Source organism: Panthera leo, chromosome B4 (assembly GCF_018350215.1).
Source record: "Panthera leo isolate Ple1 chromosome B4, P.leo_Ple1_pat1.1, whole genome shotgun sequence".
Taxonomy (NCBI): Eukaryota; Metazoa; Chordata; class Mammalia; order Carnivora; family Felidae; genus Panthera; species Panthera leo.
Window position 1 is genome coordinate 34,740,802 of NC_056685.1, and position 21,121 is coordinate 34,761,922.

The 21,121-nt window shown below is 44.8% G+C and overlaps 1 protein-coding gene across 1 annotated transcript in view; it reads right to left on the reverse strand.

Annotated features, from left to right (window-relative positions):
- Nucleotides 1-21,121, reverse strand: part of CACNA1C (calcium voltage-gated channel subunit alpha1 C) — a 657,848-nt gene that overhangs the window by 80,034 nt on the left and 556,693 nt on the right. The window contains exons 19-28 of the mRNA XM_042945417.1: nucleotides 17,745-17,877; nucleotides 13,389-13,518; nucleotides 12,141-12,200; nucleotides 11,940-11,999; nucleotides 7,455-7,561; nucleotides 5,212-5,299; nucleotides 4,316-4,423; nucleotides 3,396-3,448; nucleotides 2,925-3,071; nucleotides 1,352-1,553 (exon numbers count right to left, since the gene is read on the reverse strand). Of these exons, the coding sequence (XP_042801351.1) occupies nucleotides 1,352-1,553; nucleotides 2,925-3,071; nucleotides 3,396-3,448; nucleotides 4,316-4,423; nucleotides 5,212-5,299; nucleotides 7,455-7,561; nucleotides 11,940-11,999; nucleotides 12,141-12,200; nucleotides 13,389-13,518; nucleotides 17,745-17,877 (1,088 nt within the window). The remainder of the gene's footprint in view (nucleotides 1-1,351; nucleotides 1,554-2,924; nucleotides 3,072-3,395; nucleotides 3,449-4,315; nucleotides 4,424-5,211; nucleotides 5,300-7,454; nucleotides 7,562-11,939; nucleotides 12,000-12,140; nucleotides 12,201-13,388; nucleotides 13,519-17,744; nucleotides 17,878-21,121) is intronic.

Below are 21,121 nucleotides of genomic sequence, written 5' to 3' on the forward strand. Positions count from 1 at the left end.
ATTGCCTCTAGTCAATCTCCTTACCAAGATTTAGTCATGGAGTTTGTGTCTCATTTTCTCAACTTGGTAATGTCTGGTATGCTGCCAACACTTAGTTGGCATTTGATAAATACTGAATGACAGTTCCTCTTCCCATTGGTTATTTCCTATACCACAGATGCTCCTTGGGGCTCCCTCCTCAACTTTTCCTCCTATCCTAAGTCAATCTTCCTTATTTACCCATGTACACAAGATCTGAAGATAGTTCATGGATAGGGGAGGAGATCTTAGGCTGATGACATTCCTGAGACTCCAGAACAGATCTAGTTCATTTCTCTGCACTGTGCCCAGATTCCTATGTCAGGAACTGGCAAGTCATTCCAGCCTCTTCCTTTACTCTCAGCCTCCACACCCAATCTCTAAGCCTGACCAATTTTATTTCCTCTTATTTTCTCCACCTCCACTATCATTAACCTGATAGTAGATGAGGGTCTAATCATCTCTCATCTATATTTTCTAATTGGTCTCCTTCTTTCCTGTCTTTCTTCCAATCCAGAGGTCATAGAACAGCCAGAATGACGAGTCTAAACTCAAGATGTTGACATCAAAGTCCATGAGGGGTCCAGCTGGTCTAACTGGTGTAGAGCTGAGTGTCTTGTGCTATGTGCTTTCCCATATGAGACCTTAAGTTACTCACACACAGGGATATAACTCCTCCTTACTCTCCCCATTGAGGAGTCTAGCTGGGGAACTGACCTCAGTGACAACATGTTGCAGCCCACTGTAACAGCTTCATTCTTCACTGATGGAGTTGCCAACTTTCTCAGAGGCCACAGAATACCTTACTGTCCTGGTATTATCACATTATTCCTACTGAAGCCTCTTTCTTGCCCCCACCTCATGCACAGGCCTCTGTGTTTTACTTAAACCATTTAAGAGTTTTCTAAGGCCCTTCTCTTCCTCACCCCTGAAATCCTCACTGCCTCATTGTTCTAGTTTCTTTCTTCATTATCAGTGTGCCAACCCACGTGGGCACTTATTAACTTGTTAACTTCTAAGAGATAGGGTGTGAGGTTTTTTCTCACAGCATCTATCATGGAGTCTCCTTAAGTAGGTGCTTAACAAATATTTGTTGGCTGAATGCCAGATTCAGGATTTGCAGAGATTTGCATTTCTTTTGTCCAGGGCCTTCCAGAAGACTGACAGCCCTATTCCCTTGTTGAGGAGCAGACAGATGATCTTAGCATCTGCATAGATCTCTCTTCTGACCTCAGCCTCTCTTCTGGGTTGGCCACAGGCTGCCAACTGCTGTTATTCCTCGCATGCTCCCCACCCGGACCTGCCACCTGTTCCTCTCTTCCTAGAAAGCTACCTGGTTCTTGTCCAGTTCACAGTTCTTGTATTCCTGCTCCCCCTGCTCCTGGAAGGTGACGATGACAAAACCCACGAAGATGTTCATCATGAAGAAGGCAATGATGATGATGTAGATGATGAAAAAGATGGAGATCTCCACACGGTAGTTGTAGATGGGGCCCTTGTCTTCTGTGTGGGAGTCGATGGAGCGGTACAGCAGCCTGCAGGAGGAGACAGGCCCCACAGAGGGAACCGGAGAAGCAGTGTCACTTCTGTGGAATGACAGCACCACTACTCCTAGGTATCCTCAGGATCAAGGGTGCTGGAAACAGCTCTAGGCTGGGAGTCAGAAGATCTGGGTTCAAGTTCCAGCTCTGCCACTTACTGGAGTGGAACCATGGACAAATCACTTAATCTCTTTGAGCCTCAGATTCTTCATTTGTGAAATGGAGAGACAATAATTCCTGACTTTCCTACCTGGCAAGATAGTTGATATAGTGTATACGAGGGTGTTTTGAAACTGTCAAGAATTTGTAAAATGAGTCATGGACATTGATTTCAAATACTGGAAACATTAGTAAATATTGAAACAGCTTTGCAAACTGGCATAGGCTCAGAGGATGTTACAGTGAGCATAAAATAAATCTATCTGAGAGCAAATATCCATTTTGATAAAAATATTAGATAAAAATGACCCAAGCTTATTCAGATCATCAACAATGGTTTGGGTTTATACTTAGGTAGTTTATATATGTATGCCATTATATGTGTATGTTTCTCTTCATGGACAGGGATTAACTCCTCTCTTTCTTTTGTTACTCTGCACAGTACTTGGTTATTCTCTAGGTATCATCTATATTTTACCATATAATAATGGGACTCTTATCTAAGATCCATGTGTGGTTACTGACTTAGGAATATTTAGAATTTTCTTTCTTTTAGATGATAATTTCCCTGGAGTGCACTGGGTGGGGCGTATGGGGAAGCAGGTGTCTATACAAAGATATATGGAACACCTGATGCACAAGCTGCCTGGTAGAGGTGATAACACTGTAAAGGGCCAACCAGGCTGGTCTAGGCATGATCTCTGCAGAGGAATTTGGACTCAGGCTTCCATCCGTTTCTTACTTTTCACCGTAATTATAGACAAGGCTTTTTCCAAGGAGACTGAGGTAGAGTCTAAAACAGATATCTTTGCCATCTCTACCCACATTGAGTGCATTTTGGGATCAGTAATTTTGAATCCTGTCTAAGGGCTATCTAAGGGCTCATACCTAGAGAAACTCACCCCATTCCTATGTGTCATTAGAGTAATGATAAAGACCCCTATCATTGCAGCTCACTCTGAAGTAGGGAAGGAGAGCTAAAAGAAGATCATTTTTGGTTGGAATTTCTGAAAATTTGACATCTTCCAGAAAAAGAATAGCCTATGTTTCAGCAGTGACCATGGTATGCAGATTGTCTAGGAACAAACCCTCATTGTTTGGGGAGGACACAGGTAAGCACAACCTGAGTGTGGGACAGTAATAAAACTTGGGGGAATAGCTTGGGCTCTAATATCAGGGTGGACAGGCTGTGACTTGCATACTCACTCTGGCCACCCCTCAAAAGTGGAGACGGTAAAGAGCGCCATCATGGCTGCCAGAACATTGTCAAAGTCAAACTTGCTGTTTTCCCAGCTGCGAGGCTGGATGATGGGGTGGTCAACTTCCCCATCCTTGTATGTGATGTAGTTACCCCTGAGAAAGAAGGAAGAGTTAATTATTGTGTTTCTCACCCTCCTTCACACCTGACCCACCAATGACTCCTGGCTTGCTGGGTGGGATGAGACTGGCTAGGCTTAAACCCCACAGTGTGAGCCGTTGTGAAGAACTTCAGTGGGTAGACCTTTCAAGAATAGATAATCTTACATTTCATGTCAACAGTATCACATTACCCAAAGGTAGAAGTCCACCTGTCAGTGCTATCTGAGAAAGAATGGACTGTCCATCCTCTCAGGCCAAGTCACTAACCTCCCAGAATTAACTATCCTTGGTGCTGGCTGCCCTCCAGCTTGTACTCACTTGCATTCCGCCTCGGTCTGCTTGGAACTATCTGAACAGGTGTAGAGCTTTCCCTGGAAGGCAAAAGAACAAAGTGATTGGAGATATTCATTAATCAATGAATCAGTCAAGAAATGATTAGTGATCATGTCTATAGCCCAGCACTGTGCTAGGAACTTGGGGCAAAAAGTACAAGGTGAGCAGAATCTAACAGGGAAGCCATGACTCACATATACCAAGCAGTCAGTGAATAAAGATGCTCAGTGCTGGATGTACCATTGAAATTTTTAAAAAAGGGGGGAACTCCACTCCACAAGAGCTGGACTCTTTTGGCTGGCCTAAAGAAGGTGGAAGTGGAACAGGTCTCAGAGGGACAAATTAAATGGCCGGAAATCAGGTGAATTTATATGGTCAGTGGGAGAGGGCAGGGGGAAGAATGCTTCAGAAATAAAAGGATTAAGGCAGAAAGAGCAGAAACCAAGGAAGCCAGCCTCACTGTAGCCGGGGGGGGGGGGGGGGGGGGGGGGGGGAGGGGGCCTTGTCAAGAGGCAGTGAGAGAGAACCTGGATGGATGCAGTGTTCTGAAAGCTGGCTGGAGAAGGGTGGATTTGATGCTGTCAATAATGGGGGACCACTGCGGGGGTTTGAGCAGGTGACTGGCACGAGGCTTCAGAGGATAAAAGTCCCTCTCCCTTTCTTGCTAGAAGGAAGGGAAGGGATCAGAAAGGCAGTCTGCGCTGCAAGACCAAGGGGGTCCTTGGCTTGGTGGAGAGTCCTCCTTCCCAGTGGGGGATGCTGAGGGAGGGTGTTTGGAGGTTCCACTCATCCTAAGTCTGACCCAGGCCGCTGCCCTCTTTTGAGTGTATCTGCCAGCAATCTTTCTCAGGCATGCTGACAGGAGGGGAAGGAAGCAGGAGCACAGATCAGAGCCAAGCTATTACCTTGAAAAGCTGGACCCCGATGCAGGCGAACATGAACTGGAGCAGCGTGGTGACAATCACGATATTCCCTATGGTCCGGATGGCGACAAACACGCACTGGACCACGTGCTGTGGTAGGAAGGGAAGGCAGGGGACAGGTTTCAGGAAGTGCCTACAGCCTGAGCTTCCGTTAGCCAAGGCACGAACCTCTCTGAGGGAGGCTCATGGACAGCCCCTTTGTCACCAGAGTGAAAATATGACTCAAAGAGGCCAAGCACCTTCCCAGGTTCACACGGTGATGGGATCCAATGGAACTCAAAGTCCCTTGTTGGGCTTTAGGTGACTATAGGGACAAAAGCTCTGCTAGTTTCCCATTTTATAGGTGGAGGAATATGGGGGCCTCATCTTCATGTGGGGGCCCTGGGTTTGTGTGTGTGTCTCTTTTATGCACAAGTTTTGCTTAGAAGTTCTGATTTTGTTTTTTTTTTAAGTTTATTTTATTTATTTTAAGAGAGAGAGAGAGTGCAGGGGAGGGGCAAAGAGGGAGAAAGAGAGAATCCCAAGCAGGCTCCATGTAGCTGGGCACAGAGCCTGATGGGGGGTTTGAATTCGTGAACCATGAGATCATGCCCTGAGCTGAAACCAAGAGTCAGACACTTGACTGACTGAGCCACCCAGGAGCCCCTAGAAGTTCTGATTTTGAACAGCTGCCTATCCTTGTTCTCTTCACCCTGAAGTGGGACTAGAGGTACAGGCTGGAGAGTCCAGGCTCTAACACAGCAGCCATTTGCTCTGGCCATTTTTCCTCTGTCCAGCCCTCCACCCCCACCCCCCTGCCTCACTTATATCTCCCCAGTCCACAGCTGGGTTGATGCTTGCTCTGCTGATGGCTCCTCACCTAGGCCCACTCTTCTCACCTTTAGCCCCTTGGCCCTGTTGATGGCCCTCAGGGGCCTGAGGACTCGCAGAACTCGCAAGATCTTCACCACATTAATTGCACTGGACCTGGGAGAGAGAAACAGGGCAGGGGAGTAAGCTCCTGTTGTGGTGGAGCAGGAAATAATGTGAGGGGGTGTCCTGACAGGCTGACCCCAGGCAAACTTGAGAAAGTGTAAAGTCTGTTTTGAGGACTTTCTTATCCTGGGACAATTCTCTACTCCCATCTACCATCCTAGAAGAGCCTGGAACTTGCCAGTGACCCTGGGACTTCCTGTTGGTGTGTAATAATATGAAAAGCAATTTACCAGAAGTCATTAGCAATATAATGTGTTACTCAGGGGAGCTTTAGTAAAGAAAAGAGAACCCCAGCTCTGTCGCTTAACAGCCAATTCACAGAGGATAAATTCCCTAACTTTTTCATCTGTAAAGTGGACCTCATAAGTTGTTGCAGGGATTAAATGAGGAAACAGTATCTGCATCATTTGCAGTGTGCTTGGTGCATATTATGAACCGAATAAATGGTAGCTTTTATTATTATGTCTGATGAAGACATCACCGATCTTGAAGAAATGTTATACAGATGGTGGAGCTTCAGGCCTTGTTGGCTGGAGGTGATGGAGGAGCTATTCTGGTGTTCTCCAGGCAGTTGCCCATTACAGGTGTATATAAAACCACCCGTTCATAACACAGGACTTGAAGGAATGGATTCTACACAGCAGGTTCCACATGCCTGGATGCTAGGGCTTGGCCAGGATTTCTGGGAGCCTCGGCTTTTGCTGTTCCCTAGTGGAAATGAGGCACTAAGGTGCAGTTCTCCCCACAAGTCCCTCGGCAGGAAGCCTGCATGGTTTCTGGAGTTATCCATCCATCCAGGTGGGCTCTATCTCAACCCTCACACACTACCCATTTGCTTGAGATATCCTCACAGTCTTTCAGAGAGCCTTGTACCCACTTTGGGACCTAAAAAATGTATGACACATCAGCATGAGGTTAGGATAATGTGCTCAGGAGGGAGCTGGTAGATCTGATTTCTCTGGTTCACGGTTCTTTTATCCGAAAGGATTCAAAGGGCATTCCTAGTTATCCAAGTATCTCAGGGAGGGAGTCTGTTTGTACTGAATGGCAATGGAAGGGATTTTAAGGTTAGGTACAGAAAGCACAGACTAAAGGGGGGGTGGTTCTTGGTTCAAGGTTAAATAGTAGTTTAGTGGTAGTGCTGGGATTAGAATCTAGACCTGTAGGCTCCCAGCAGACAGCTAAGATGATCACAGAGATGATAACAGATGATCACAGAGAGTGTCTCACTCCTGTTCCTCCCATGTCTGCTCTTTCTAGGCTTACCATGAAAACACCCTTGGGAAAGGACACCCAGGACCCCTTTCCTCTGCCATTGGTATGACCTTGGGCACATCTCATGCCCCGAATCTCAGTCTTCCTATCTATAAAATGGTGGTAACAGTCCCTGCCCTGCCTGCAGCTTTTTTTGTGAGGACAGTAGAAGATTGTGCATGTGAAAGGGCTTTTAAGTTGAAGGCAGAGTTAATGTTATCAGCAGATAGAACTTGGGAGAAATTAGTAATTGGCTCCTTTTAAACCTGAGCAAATTGGCAACCTTGGTTGTATGGTGGAGTCACCCAGAGAACTTTTAAAATTCCTAAAGCCTGAGACTGTAGCCCAGACCAATTAGATAAAAACTTGGGGAGAGGGATCTAGGCAAATGTCTTTCCTGAAACTACTCAGTCTATTCCACTATGCAGCCAAGACTGAAAATCTGTAATTCCTCTCTTTCTCTGTCCCCCACTCCCTTCTTCTCATCAGGTGCTTTGACTGGAGAGAGAAAGGGAGGGAAGATGGACTGGAATATCAGGGCTGGTTATGGCAATGGAGGGCCCTTGGAGCTGAGGGTAGCCAAGGGCACTGGGCAGGTAGTAGAGGAGATATGAAGGCCCTGGAGGCATTCCTCTCATTATAACTGGGCCTGGTCCTGCCTGTCATGCCAAGATCCATATATTTTAAACATATTCTGGCTGGATGGACATACCCCCCAAGTGTCACACCATTGAGGATGTGACAAAAAGCCATCATGTTGTACAATTCAGGGGTCCCTCCCTGTTCCTGTCATAGAGTGGTGGCCATGCAAGACTTCAGAGTCTTGATCGTTCTCTCTGACACCCATTTCTAGTTGTGTGGCCTCATCATTGGCTGAGGGAGTCCTACTCACTGGATGCCAAAGGAGATGAGGGACACGCTGACCACCAGCAGGTCCAAGATGTTGAAGTAGTTCCGGCAGAAAGAGCCCTTGTGTAGGAAAGCCCCATAAGCAGTCATCTGCAGGGAGGCAAAGAGAAACATGAGCATGAGTGGTCCCTGCCCAAGCTCCAGAGTCCCCCTCATGCCTCCCTCTCCTCCCACAGCATCCTTTGGGTAGGGCAAGCTGAAGAGCAGTGAGAGGACTGGGGGCAGGCAGGACTGCAGAAAGAGAGGCAGGGCCAAGGACAATATTCTGCAATCATTTATATAACCACAAAAGAATTCCAGGCTCAGGATGGTTAAGTGGCTCCTTCCACTTACTAGACCACACCAGACTCCATATTTGAAGCCTTTTCAGATTGGGCCCTGCCATCTATCTCTCATTTTCCACTGTTCCTCATCACAGGTCCCTGATCCTGGCCCTGAGGGGCCCTTTGCTGACACTGCCCAGACCAGGTTTCCCTTTGTATGCAAACTTCCCAACCTCCTCTCCAAATTCTATCAACCCCCAGAGCCAGGTTCAGATACTAGGCATCTGGGGAAAGGTGGGACACACCTAGTATGGTGACCCACTGTCCTGGTTTTCCCAGGATTCCTGTTTTGGTACTGAAAGTCCTGTGTACCACCCAGGCAACTCTTCAGTCTTGGGCAAACCCAAGTCTTGGGCATCCTAGTGCCCAGTGAGAAGTTCTACCAATACATTTGGCAATTAGCATTCCTCCACTTCCTAACCTTAATTAGTGTTTATGATCTATGCCAAATATTCTAAACTCAATTCTATTATCTTCCCTTTAGACTGATGTTCTTTAAGGTCCAAGCTATGTGAACACACAGAGGGACAATGTAGGACCATGGTTAAGAGCATAGGCTCTGGAGCCAGGCTGCCTGAGTTTGAATCCCAGCTCTATCATATTTTGTTTGTATGGCCTGGAACAAGTTACTTAGCTTCTATGTCCCTGTTTCCTCTTCTGAGAAATGAGGGTAATGATAATGTCTACCCTCTAGGGTCATTGGCATTAAATGAGTTATTACAGGTAAAACACTTACTATCATCAGAGAAAACTAAACTTGAGGCCAGATAGATTGGATTTGAATTCTGGATTCTTCCTATATAAGGATGTTCAGTTTCCCCATCTACAAAGTGGGCATACTATTCCCTTTCTTTATGAGGCACACATAGAAAGGCAACATGGAGGTCCTTTGAAGACTAAAATGGGAGCACATGGGATGGTGATTATTGTTACAGGACTTGGCTATTATTATCTCTCTCTGAGCTCAGTACAAAGTCACTGTAGATGCTCAACAAACAGCCTTTCCAATTCTGTTGATTTGAATTAAGAGCCAGCAGATTTCCAGGTTAAGGGTTGTGAAAGGCCATGGGCCGTGATGCATCAGCCAAAGGGAACAATTTGGAGCCGGTGGCTGAGAGACTGAGAGCAGCTCCCTGGTCATCTGGGGTCCAGTTTATCTCTTTGGAATCAGAGCATGCCCAGGGCAGCATGTCCGCAGAGCAATTCAAAAGCAAACACAGGGGGAACTGACAAAAATAGCTCTTGCAACCTAATTCTTTCCATTTATCTCCTACTGCAGGGGGTCACAGGGGACTCAGGCACCTGTGTCCTGCAACAGTTTCTAGAAGTGGGTATATTATATAAAAGGTTGCAGGGGAATATAGGCTTGCCATCTGGAGGAGCTTACTGTCTTGTCTCTCAGTGAAAATCTAGGAGGGGCTTGCTGTCCTGTCTCTGAGTGAAGATCTAGGACTGCAGGGACTGGATTTGGGTGGCTCCTATAATTCACTTAAACACAGAGCCTCTGTGCCTGCAGAAGGCCAAGCACCTTGCCTAGCCATTCACTTTTAGTTTCAGAGAAGGCACTGAGTCCGACCCTGCCTCACTCTTGTTTCAAATATTGTGAGGACACTACTGAGCATCACAGAGCCCTCCACGGTCAGGGAAGAGCACTCCTTGAATAGGTGCACTAGTAGGGCTCACAGTGCCAACGTCTGTCCTTTGACTTTGGGGTCCTATTTGTCAGGGACCTAGAATGAGACCAGCACTCCAAAAAGTGTGTGTGTGTAAGGGGTGGGAGGGACATGCCTGGGCAGGGCAAGCAGAATGGCCTTAGGAGAAAGGGCAACTGGGTGCTGAAAAATGAGAATTTATTTGAAAATTATTCCAGCCGTTTAAGACAACAGAAGAGGCCAGGTTCAGGTACTCAGTGCAAAGTGTCCTTTCCATACCCCGTTTTGCTAATGGCCACACAGTTAGTTCTAAGCCATTGCATAGGAAAAGCCTATTGCTGTGGTATTTTCAGCCTCAGGAAAAAAAAAGGTGGCCATGAGATTGCTGACTCTCTGAACTTGAAGGGCAGGAAAGATGCTCTGTCCAGTCACAGGCGACTACTGTCTCCCCAGGCAGCTCTTCTAGTTACTAGATGTATCCTATAACTTGTACTTACTGCTGGGCCCAGTTCACCTCGTCCCTCCTCTATGTGACAGTATTTTGCAGTATTCAGGCCAACAGTCATGGTCCTACAAGCCTTTTCTTCTTAAGGCCAAATATCCCCAGGTCTTTAAACTGTTCTTGACACTAAATGCCCCTTGGACAATGAGACCGTTGTCTGTGCCATGGTAGAAAGCTGAGCCTTCAGGCAAGGCAGAGGGGCCCAGTGGAAGGAGGTGCAGGGAAGTGGGGTGGGGACTGGGCTTTATATTTAGAAGCACACTGAGTATCAAAGGGAGTAGAAGAGGGAGAGGGTGAAGGGAGGGAAGGCTCTTGCCATGATAATGTTTGCAAAGAGATCTTTCACTTCTGTTTGCATGGCAACCTTGAAGGATAAACAGCACCACTGAAATCCATAAGGGAAGCTCTGTGGAGGAGTCCTGAGAAATGGGCCTCAGAGCTTTTCTTATACCAGGAAAGAATTTTGGGTGTTCGTGTGCCTCCCTGAGTCTGAAGTCCAGAACTCAGCTCACCATGGAAAGGGGGTTTTACAGACTACATCTCAATGCAGGTAGACAGCTTTTGGTTCCCTTTTCCCACCCCCAGGGATTGGGGCCTGGTCAGATCCACTGTCCTAGAGTAGAAGAGGAAACCTGAGGAACTCCCTTGGTCACTGGAGCCAGGGACAGAAGCTGGAGGTCTGGACAGCTCAGCCTTTTGGGGACACAGACACAGTGAACACTCAAAACGGCCCCACTCAACTTGTATCTGGATGTGACAAAACTGTCATGTACATTAAAAGTCTGGGTCATGACTTAGAAGTTGCATCAGGAAAAGAAGGGTCTGCAGGCTAGCTGTGGCACATGGTCAGATGTGGACAGTGGCTGGCATCAGCCCCAGGGAGGGGGAGAGGGAGCCTGGACTCCTTGGGAGAAGGAGTCCCAGATGAGTCTCCCAGGAAGAAGACACCAAGCTGAAGGATATATTTTAGAGCCTACAACCCTCCTGTTCAGGTAAATGAGAAGAAAGCAAATGCTGAAATGTACTTTTCCTGGGTCTCAGAACTCACATCCTGAGTCTCAGATGGAGTGGTTTGGCAATACATTGTTTTAGAGGCTCAGATGTATACTGGAAAAACTTAGAAATAATAATAAAATAAATATAAATAATATATTAATTATAAATTAATAGAAGTAATAAAATAAAACTTAGCAATCTCTCTCATCCCAATGCTTTCAGAGGTGGGTTCTACCGATGGGGTAAGTCTGTAGAAGTTCTGCCATCAGGGGTCAGCAGCACCTGGGGCCACCAGTCACAGGCCGGGCCAGCTCCATGTGCTCTCAGGACCGGGGCTTGGGACCTGGTTCTTCTTTTATGCTTAGGGCAAGGGGCATCGTAACAAGGCTTTTCAACAGGAAACTGAGGACTCAAGTAATCTACAGTCGTCTGTTGAAAGCCCCCAATGGAAGACTGGCCCCAAATCTTGCATTAATTAGGCCCATGATTCCTATCACCCAGGCCCATCTGGAGCCTAGCCCTGGTGCCTGCCACTTGTATGGAGGAAGGTGTTGACCAAGGCTGTCCAAGGGCATGGACAAAGTGATTTCCCATGCCCCATGAGCTTTTCCACTCTTGGAGTTTGTGCAGCATCTCCTCTGGGGAGGAGGAGGGAGGGGGAGTTCTAAGCAGGGGTCAGTCATCAATGACCCGGAGGTAGGGTGTGTGGGGGTGGTGGGGCACAACACGCATTGGCACAGTGCCAGACCTGGTGACAGGACATCATCAGTGTTGACACTGTGAGCCTTCCAGCCTTCCAGGCTGACAGGAGGCACAGCAGTGGCGGTGGGTTTCTTCTAGCTTCTGAGCCTGAGCAAAGTGAGGGGCACAAAGTGAGGGGCACTAATTCATCAAATTTCATGCTTGACAGTAAAAAAGAGTGAAAGAAACAAGAGAGAAAAGAGACAGCAGATATAGAGAAATAGGCAGAGAGTGCATTGCTCAGATTGCATTACCTTAAGGATAATTTCTAATGTAAAGATACTAGTGAAGACATAGTCTGCATTGCCTAGGATCTGAAAAATAAGCACAATTGGATTAGTGGCTCTGAGAGTGAACTCGACACCAACAGAAACATGTGTGTTAGCGCCAGACAGCAGCAGAGAGCTAGTGGAGGCTCACGGAGGACAGGATGGGGAGAAGCATTAGGGCTTTACCTTCAGAGCAATTTCAATGGTGAAAATGGTAGTGAAAACAATGTCAAAATAAAACAGAATCTGCAAAACAAAAAGAAACAGGGTGGGAATGGGGTGGGAAGGGAGAGAAGCAGGATGGAAGGAGAGGTCAGCGGACATTCACCAGAAAAGGAGTCACTCTTCAGAACCACACTACATGTCATGTGAGCTTTTCCATGTGGAGACAGACAGTTAGGAGATGAGTAGCATATACACAGCATTGGATCCTGAAGTGGGGCTGGCCTCAGGCAGCTTAGTGGCTCCACACGAAGTCCCCAGACATGTGAGGGGAGCTTCCAGGGTCCTGGGTCTGGGCAGCATTTGGTTGGATGCTTTTCTCATTAATCCAATTTACTTACAAACCCAAATCAGACCACTGGGATGCTTGTCAAAAGGACAGAGAGTGGAGTTTTCTTTTTATTGCAGGAAAATGCAAAATACTTAACTCACTTTGGTGTGACTCAGCTGGCTTCTCATGTTGGTGGAAATACTGGTGTTGTGTTCTTTGGGGCATAGGAAGGAAGATCCTTAATGCGAGGACTGCCGAGGCTGGGGGCAGGCTACATGGTTCACACTCTGTTATATCTCAGGTGATGGATCAGAGTTAGGGCCAACACCTTTTTAAGAAAACTCTGGACCAAGCAGGCTGCAGGACCACCAAGTGGTTTGGCATGAGTATGACTTTAGGTTGGTGGACTCTTCTCTTCACGTCCATCTGGTTGGGATTTGACAAAGTCTTCAGGCTTCGAGATATAGCAGTTCTTACTCTAGCCTTTAATATTGTTTACCAGAGCCTTGGGTGGGTCTCTAAATTTAATTTTCTACTCTACAGAAGGTCACTGAAGCTCTCTTTTGTATAAGGTCAGCCTCATCTTTGGCACCTATTTGCCAATGCTCCCCCTATCTGCTTGGTGATTAGGACCAGTTAGAGTTTATTGGGAGCAAGGCAGGAAGTCAGAGGCTACTTTTTACTAAGTACATAGGGAACCAGGGAAACATCCATAGGGCAATGAAGGTCCTGAATTTTGCCAATCAGGCCAGCCTTGGGTACAGGTTCTCTTATTCATTTATGATGGTTTCTACCAAAGCCCTAATCTCTTAAAGAAATGTTTATTGTGCATCTGATTATAATATTTGGAATTGGGGTCTTGATTGAGGTTGGCAACAGAGCTCTGGGCCCAGTCCCATCCTTGGGAAGAAGAGGTGCAGGGGACAAAAGGGAATGCATACATGGTTCCTGAAGGAGGTGTGCTGGACAGGGTCCTCAGCTGCCAGGGAAATGCTGCTGAGCAGAATGAAGAAGAGGATCAGGTTGGTGAAGATCGTGTCATTGACAATGCGGTGGCACTGGAGGCGAAATCTGTGTGGGGAGGAGGAAAGAAGGACCGAAGTATGTCAGAAAGGTCAGGGAAGCAGCTCCTGGGTCTCCGGAGCTCAACTCCTTCTTTCAGCTTATCAAAGGTGCTTGTTAGTTTGAGAGTGGGCTCTTCAACCTGAGGTCTTACTGCTGAGGGTAGTGACAATCACATCCCACCCCCCTCTACACCCTCAGTGTGAGGCACATCTGTATAGAACTTTGCAGCTATAAAGCACTGTCACAGGCAGTAAGCTTTTGACATTTTGGAGGGTTACATCTGAGACCTTCAGGAATCCCAATATTTTCATATACTGCTGTGACATTAACAATTGGCTTTTTTGGGGGCACTTCTTTTTCCCCATCATTAAATCATTTTATAAGATCTCCTTCATATTTTTATATACAGGGAACAACAGATCCCACCTAGAGTCGATGCTGAAAGGCTGGCTAAGCCTACTCTCTGGCTAGGCAATATGCTCCTGTGTAATAGCTCCAAGGCATGCAATTCAATTCCACACTTCAGCACAATTATAAAGAACTACATGGATGGACCTCTGGGCACTCATTGGTAGTACCACAAAGGCTAAATCCTTGAATGTCAAGTGTGTCTTATATACTATCTCATCCTGGCAGCTCAGGAAGGGGATACGGGTGTTATTATCTTCATTTTATAGGTAAAAACACTGAAACCCTGGAAGGAGAGGCTGGCCCAGAAAGACAATTTGTAGAGTGTTGTGTGGGGGGGTGCGGTGTTCAGGGCTTGAATCCAGGCTTTCAGACTTCTTCTCACAACATTGTAGTGCTCTGAGAGACCCCACTGCTGCAGAAGCAGCAAATCTTGGAAATGGAAAACTCTATGGGACAATTCTGGCTTCATTAGAGTTAGAAGGTCTGCATTGATTATCCTTTTCAAACAAATAAGCAAATCCACTGAGCCAGGGTCTGTGTGATAGGTATCCAGGAAGGGCAGAGTTGCCTGAGAATAGATGCTAGTAGTAGCACTGCTATGGGGAAACTGCATTTCAAGCCAATCTTAAGGTAGGGCACAGAAGCTTGGGACTTTTAGGCTAAGCCAACACTCATAAGAAGCCTCTGGAAGAAAGCTTCCCAATATTAATTTAGGTCCACAAGAATCTGATGAAGTACTGAGGTCACAATCAAAAATCATTATGCACATAAGAGGATGAACTTCTAAGATGAGAAATCAGAAGAAACAACAAATAAATGATTTAGAACGCCCTCCCAAAGACTGTGTATACTGAACATATCAGGTAGAGAATGTAACAACTATATTTGAAATATTTAACAGAATAAAGGACTTGATCACAAAGTTGAGGAATTAATAGGAGAAGTATTAGATATAGACAGATGGCTCTAGAAAATCAAGCTGCAAATGGAACTGTTTGAAATGAAAAAAAAATAAGTCAATATAAAAACTGGTTTAAACAGTAATGTAGACAAAGTTAAAGAGAGAATTAAGAAATTGGAAGATATAACTGAGAAAACTACCCTGAATACTAAAAGAGATATAATGAGGTGAAAGATTTATAAGACACATTAAGACGTAGGAGGACAGAATGAGAAGGTTTAACATATGTCTACTTGGAATGCTAGAAGGAAAGAACAGAAAGAGATTAAGAGATTTTCAAGAATTAGCAATTCTCATTCTAATTTTTAATGTTTTTTTTTTGACAATTAGAGAAAAATATAAATCAATAACATTCCAAGCAGGATTAATGGCCAGAAATCCATATCTAGACACATGGTAGTATATCTATACAATACCAAAGGCAACATAAGATATTCAAAACAGCTAGAGGTAAGGGGAAGATTATCTACAAAGGAATGATAGTAGGAAAAATACAGTATAATAATACCTTTGATATATTAAAAGACAAATCCTGTCAACCTAACATTGTGTACACAGCAAAACTATCTTTCAAGAACAAGAAATGAAAATAAGAACAGGAGATAAACAGGTCAAATGACTTTATATAAAGAAACACTAGGGGCTTTGGGTCAATACTACCCAAAGCTATCTACACATTCAATACAATCCCAATCAAAATTGCACCAGCATTCTTCTCAAAGCTAGAACAAGCAATCCTAAAATTTGTATGGAACCACAAAAGACCTCGAATAGCCAAAGTAATATTGAAGAAGACCAAAGTGGGAGGCATCACAATCCCAGACATTAGCCTCTACTACAAAGCTGTAATCATCAAGACAGCATGGTATTGGCACAAAAACAGACACATAGACCAATGGAATAGAATAGAGAACCCAGAACTGGACCTACAAATACATGCCCAACTAATCTTTGACAAAGCAGGAAAGAGTATCCAATGGAATAAAGACAGTATCTTTAGCAAATGGTGCTGGAAGAACTGGACAGCAACATGTAGAAGAATGAAACTGGACCACTTTCTACACCATACACAAAAACAAACTCAAAATGGGTGAAAGACCTAAATGTGAGACAGGAAACCATCAAAACCTTAGAAGAGAAAACAGGCAACAACCTCTTTGACCTCAGCCGCAGCAACTTCTTACTCAACCCATTTCCAAAGGCAAGAGAAATAAAAGCAAAAGTTAACTATTGGGACCCCCTCAAGATAAAAAGCTTCTGCATTGCAAAGGAAACAGTCAATAAAACTAAAAGGCAACCAATGGAATGGGAAAAGATATCTGTAAATGACATATTGGACAAAGGGCTAGTATCCAAAACCTATAAAAACTCACCAAACTCCACACCTGAAAAACAAGTAATCCAGTGAAGAAATGGGCAGAAAACATGAATAGACACTTCTCTAAAGAAGACATCCAGATAGCCAACAGGCACATGAAAAGATGCTCAACGTCGCTCCTCATCAGGGAAATACAAACCAAAACCACACTCAGATACCACCTCATGCCAGTCAGAGTGGCTAAAATGAACAAATCAGGAGACTATAGATGCTGGCAAGGATGTGGAGAAACGGGAACCCTCTTGCACTGTTGGTGGGAATGCAAACTGGTGCAGCCACTCTGGAAAACAGTGTGGAGGTTCCTCAAAAAATTAAAAATAGATCTATCCTATGACCCAGCAATAGCACTGCTAGGAATTTACCCAAGGGATACAGGAGTGCTGATGCATAGGGGCACTTGTACCCCAATGTTTATAGCAGCACTTTCAATAATCGCCAAATTATGGAAAGAGCCTAAATGTCCATCAACTGATGAATGGATAAAGAAATTGTGGTTTATATACACAATGGAATACTATGTGGCAATGAGAAAGAATGAAATATGGCCTTTTGTAGCAACATGGATGGAACTGGAGAGTGTTATGCTAAGTGAAATAAGTCATACAGAGAAAGACAGATACCATATGTTTTCACTCTTATGTGGATCCTAGAAACTTAACAGAAGACCATGGAGGAGGGGAAGGAAAAAAAAAAGTTAGAGAGGGAGGGAGCCAAATCATAAGAGACTCTTAAAAAACTGAGAACAAACTGAGGGTTGATGAGGGGTGGGAGGGAGGAGATGGTGGGTGATGGGTATTGAGGAGGGCACCTGTTGGGATGAGCACTGGGTGTTGTATGGAAACCAATTTGACAATAAATTTCATAGTAAAAAAAATAAACAAAAACATAAACAAAAACAACAACAAAAAGAAACACTAGGGGCTTCTAAAGAATGTGCTTTAGGAAGAAAATGGTTACAGAAGGGTGGACTGAGATACATGAAAAAATGGTGAATGAGTAAAATGGGAAGTTGTATGTAAATCCAAGTATACATTGGTCTATATAATAATAATGAAAATGATAATAATGTCTAACTTGTGAAGTTAAAAATAAAGGACAGGACTAAAATACTAATTAATAACATGTAAGGTAGGAGGGCTGAGAGAAGTTAAAACAGTATAAGCTCTTTCTATTTTGCAGGAGGAGGTGTAAGATACTGCTTAACTTCAGATTTTAAGTTAAATAGACTTAGTAAATTACCAAGGGTAATCACCAAAAGTGTAGAAATAGAGTTTACATGTGTCAAAAAATGGAGGGAAAAACAGACCCAAGTCTTCTGATTTGGAATATAGGATACTTTTCCCTAAATCAGTGCCTGTTTGCACAAGTTGTGGGGGATTGGGAGAGTCCCAGGCTCCACTCAGAGGCTGGAGGATGTTAGCATCTGTTGTGCTTGTAGCATGGAGAGAGTAGAGTCCCACCTTCCCCACCATTCTTGCACACCTGTTGTTGGGGCTGAAGATGAAAAATGCACTGGCTTCTGGCATGGGCACTGCCTTTTCCTTAAGGTGCAGCTCAGAGAGTGGTCGTGGGCGGGGGCCCACAGGCATCTCAGGCTCCTCTTCATCGTCTTCTCCTGTAAGAAAAAAAGCACCATTCTAAATAACTCCACTACTCCCACTAGGTTTTTACCACTATGCTGCCTACTTCCAGATAGCTTCCTACCAACCAGAATCAAGACATCATTTGCATCTCTGAAAATGAAGGGTATCAACAAAGACATTCAGCTCTCTCCCTGTGAGTGCTGCTAGAATCTTTGTTAGAGAGACTTTTCTGGCAGCACATGACAAAGGGGGTTGTAAGTAGGGTGGCTAGTTCATGTCAAGGACTGTCCTGGTTTTTAAACTGAAATTCCCACATCCCAAGAGACTCCTCAGTCCCATGCAGATTGGGATGGTTGGTCATTCTAGTTGTAAGGCACTAGGAAAGGTGATCGGGGAAGACTGGGGCATTGCCAGGTGTGCCTGTCCATCTAGGCTGCAGGTAGGGTAATGGGTATGGCTTAGGTGACTTGCAATCGACTCCATCCTTGGAGTTTAAAATCAACACTCCCATTCCTGAAAAATACCAAAAACTCATGTGCTGTAGGGATAATAGGACAGTGATGTTGGCCACAAAAGGCACTTCATTCAAAAGACTAGACATTAACACTAGTTTGAGAAGCCCCTTTGTTATCCTGGGCAGGGGCCACATTTACTGTGGACCAAAAGCAAAATCCTTTGCTTACACGGCCACTGCCCATGGAAGGAAACTACTACATATCTTGTTCTGGTCAAATGCATTTAAAAATGTTTAGAGAGGGAATGGGAGCAACAACATGGGTTCTCTGGCCATGTCTAGATCCAAATCTTGGCTCTGTTTCTTTCTGGCATTTAGTCTTTCTGGTCTCAGTTTCCCCATCTGCAAATGGGATAATAGTACATACATACCTCAGAGTGGCGCCTGGCACATAGCAAGTGCTATATAAATGTTAGCTGTTGTTACTATCTCTACCCACAGAGAAGACTCTTAGCCTGTAAGTAGTGCTAGCATCTTTCTCAGTCTGATCTCTGCCTGCTGTTATTCCCTAACAAATTTTCCACTCACATCAAACTGTTTTCTGAAGGTTTGTAGTAGTGGGTTGAATAACGTCCCCCCAAAATTCATGCCTACCTGGAACCTCAGAACATGACCTTACTTTGGAAACAGTAACTTTGCAGATGTATAGTCATGATGAAGTTATACTGGAGTGGGGTGGGCCCTAAATCCAAGGACTATTATTCTTATAAGGAGACACAGACACACACACACGCATGAAGACAGAGGCAGAAACCAGAGAGATGAGGCTGGAAGCCAAGGAGCACCAAGGATTGCTGGCCACTGGCAGAGATGGGGACAAGGCGAGAATGGGATTCTTTCCAGAGCCTTTAGAGAGAGGATGGTCCTGCTAATACCTGCTTTCAGACTTATAGGCTCCAGAAATGTGAGAGAATAAATATTTGCTGGTTTAAGCCACCAAGTTCATGGTAATTTGTTATGACAGCCCCAGGAAATGAATACACTCGCCATGTGCTTTCTCCTTTCCTCATGCTGTCTCCTTATTTGAAATGCTCTCATCTCCCGGTGTAGAGCCAGAAGGACTCCCAGGTAAGACAGCATCATTCACTTGGCTCTCCCGAATACCTGGGCTCTTGAGAATGACCTTCATGTGATTCTAGCAGCCCTGTCATTCTCCTGCATTCACTCGGCACTTGGGACCAAATACCTTGAATGCCTGACTTTACATGTATCTGTTCCATCTCTTCATGTGCTGAAAACCCTGGAGAGAGACACTCTGCTCAGCACATAGTAGCCCTTGTTTTTTGATGATTACACTTTCACATCAACATCTGCTTTATAAAGAAAGGGACTTTACAAAAGAAGAGGGTCAGGTGGAGACTAAGCTGGTTGGAAAGATAGTTACAGGACGTTTATCTTAGGGACCAGCCATGTCTCTGCATGGTCTCTCTTCTTCTGGTTAAAATGAAGCTAGGTTGTGCCAAGAAAAAAAAAATGCCTGGCACAGATAGTGGTTCTTTTTTTATTTTTTAAATATAATTTATTGTCAAACTGGTTTCCATACAACACTCAGTGCTCATCCCAACAAGTGCCCTCCTCAATGCCCATCAACCACAGAAAGTGTTTTTTTTTTTTTATCAAGCAAGAAACATTTAGGGGCCTAAGGCTTTTTGGGGGGACCAGAAGAATATAGGAATAAATCAAATTTTTATCCCCCTGGCATAATTAGAGCTGACCAGCAAAGCAATTAATCTTTTTAGCAGAAGAGAGGCACGAGGTGAACAGGCCAATGGTTGAAGCTTTCTAACCAAACCTTGGTAAGTAAAAGAAAGGCAGAGTCTCCTTGTAAAGCAAAATAAGTAAAACAGGAGTTGGCCTGAATCACAATATTTATAAATGAAATTTAATTGAGAAGGATCTTAAATTCCTGCTCAGCTGTTTGTATTCTTTTCAGTTTTGCTCTAAATGACCCAACACTTTCTTATTCATGATAATTTGGTAACAGGTAATTTAATGCTTATTTTAATCATGTGTGTTTATAGAAAAACATATTTACTAGCTTTGTGTTTTTCCAAGTTCCTGGTGAAGAATTTTGCATGCTCTTTCATCTGCAATAGCTTGCCTCATGGTTTGTGAAGCTCTACCCTGATTTCCATTCCTGGGGAGAAGCAAGTCAGTTGGTCCATTCAGACACACATGAGCTGAATTCCAGGCATAGTGTTTAGGAGGAAACTACTTCTGAAGGACAAACACAAATCTTCAAAGGGAAAGAATCTGACAGATGTGATGCTTTGCATGTATTAAGTGTAAGGAGAGAGGTTGGCAGGGGAGGAAAAGTCAAGTAAAGTTCATTTTTGGGGTTGGCAACTGAGTCACCTAGACTTCCACTCCCAGATGCCAGGGGACCCTGTGGGATCTCCAGTTTTCCCATCCCCATTCTTGGGGTTTGGAGAAGTGTGGCCAGTAAGGTGTTGCCACACTTCAGGGTTGCTGCTGTTTTCCAGATGGCTGGGTCCAGTGCTCAAAAGTAAAACCACTGCGGGGCTGGATGCCCCACTCTTGGTCCTTGGTGATCCATGTCCCCTACCCATTTGACACTCGTTTTCACTTCTGTGATTTTGCTCATGGCTGATTCAAATAAAAATAATTACTTCTAACACCTACTGCCTACAGTGTACCGAACACAAAGCTGTGGTTCTTGCCCTCAAGGAACTTACAGTTTTTAGTGCAGCCCCAAAGTTCATTGGTGTGATTGGCACCTTGAGGTGAGCTTTGTGGGTGGA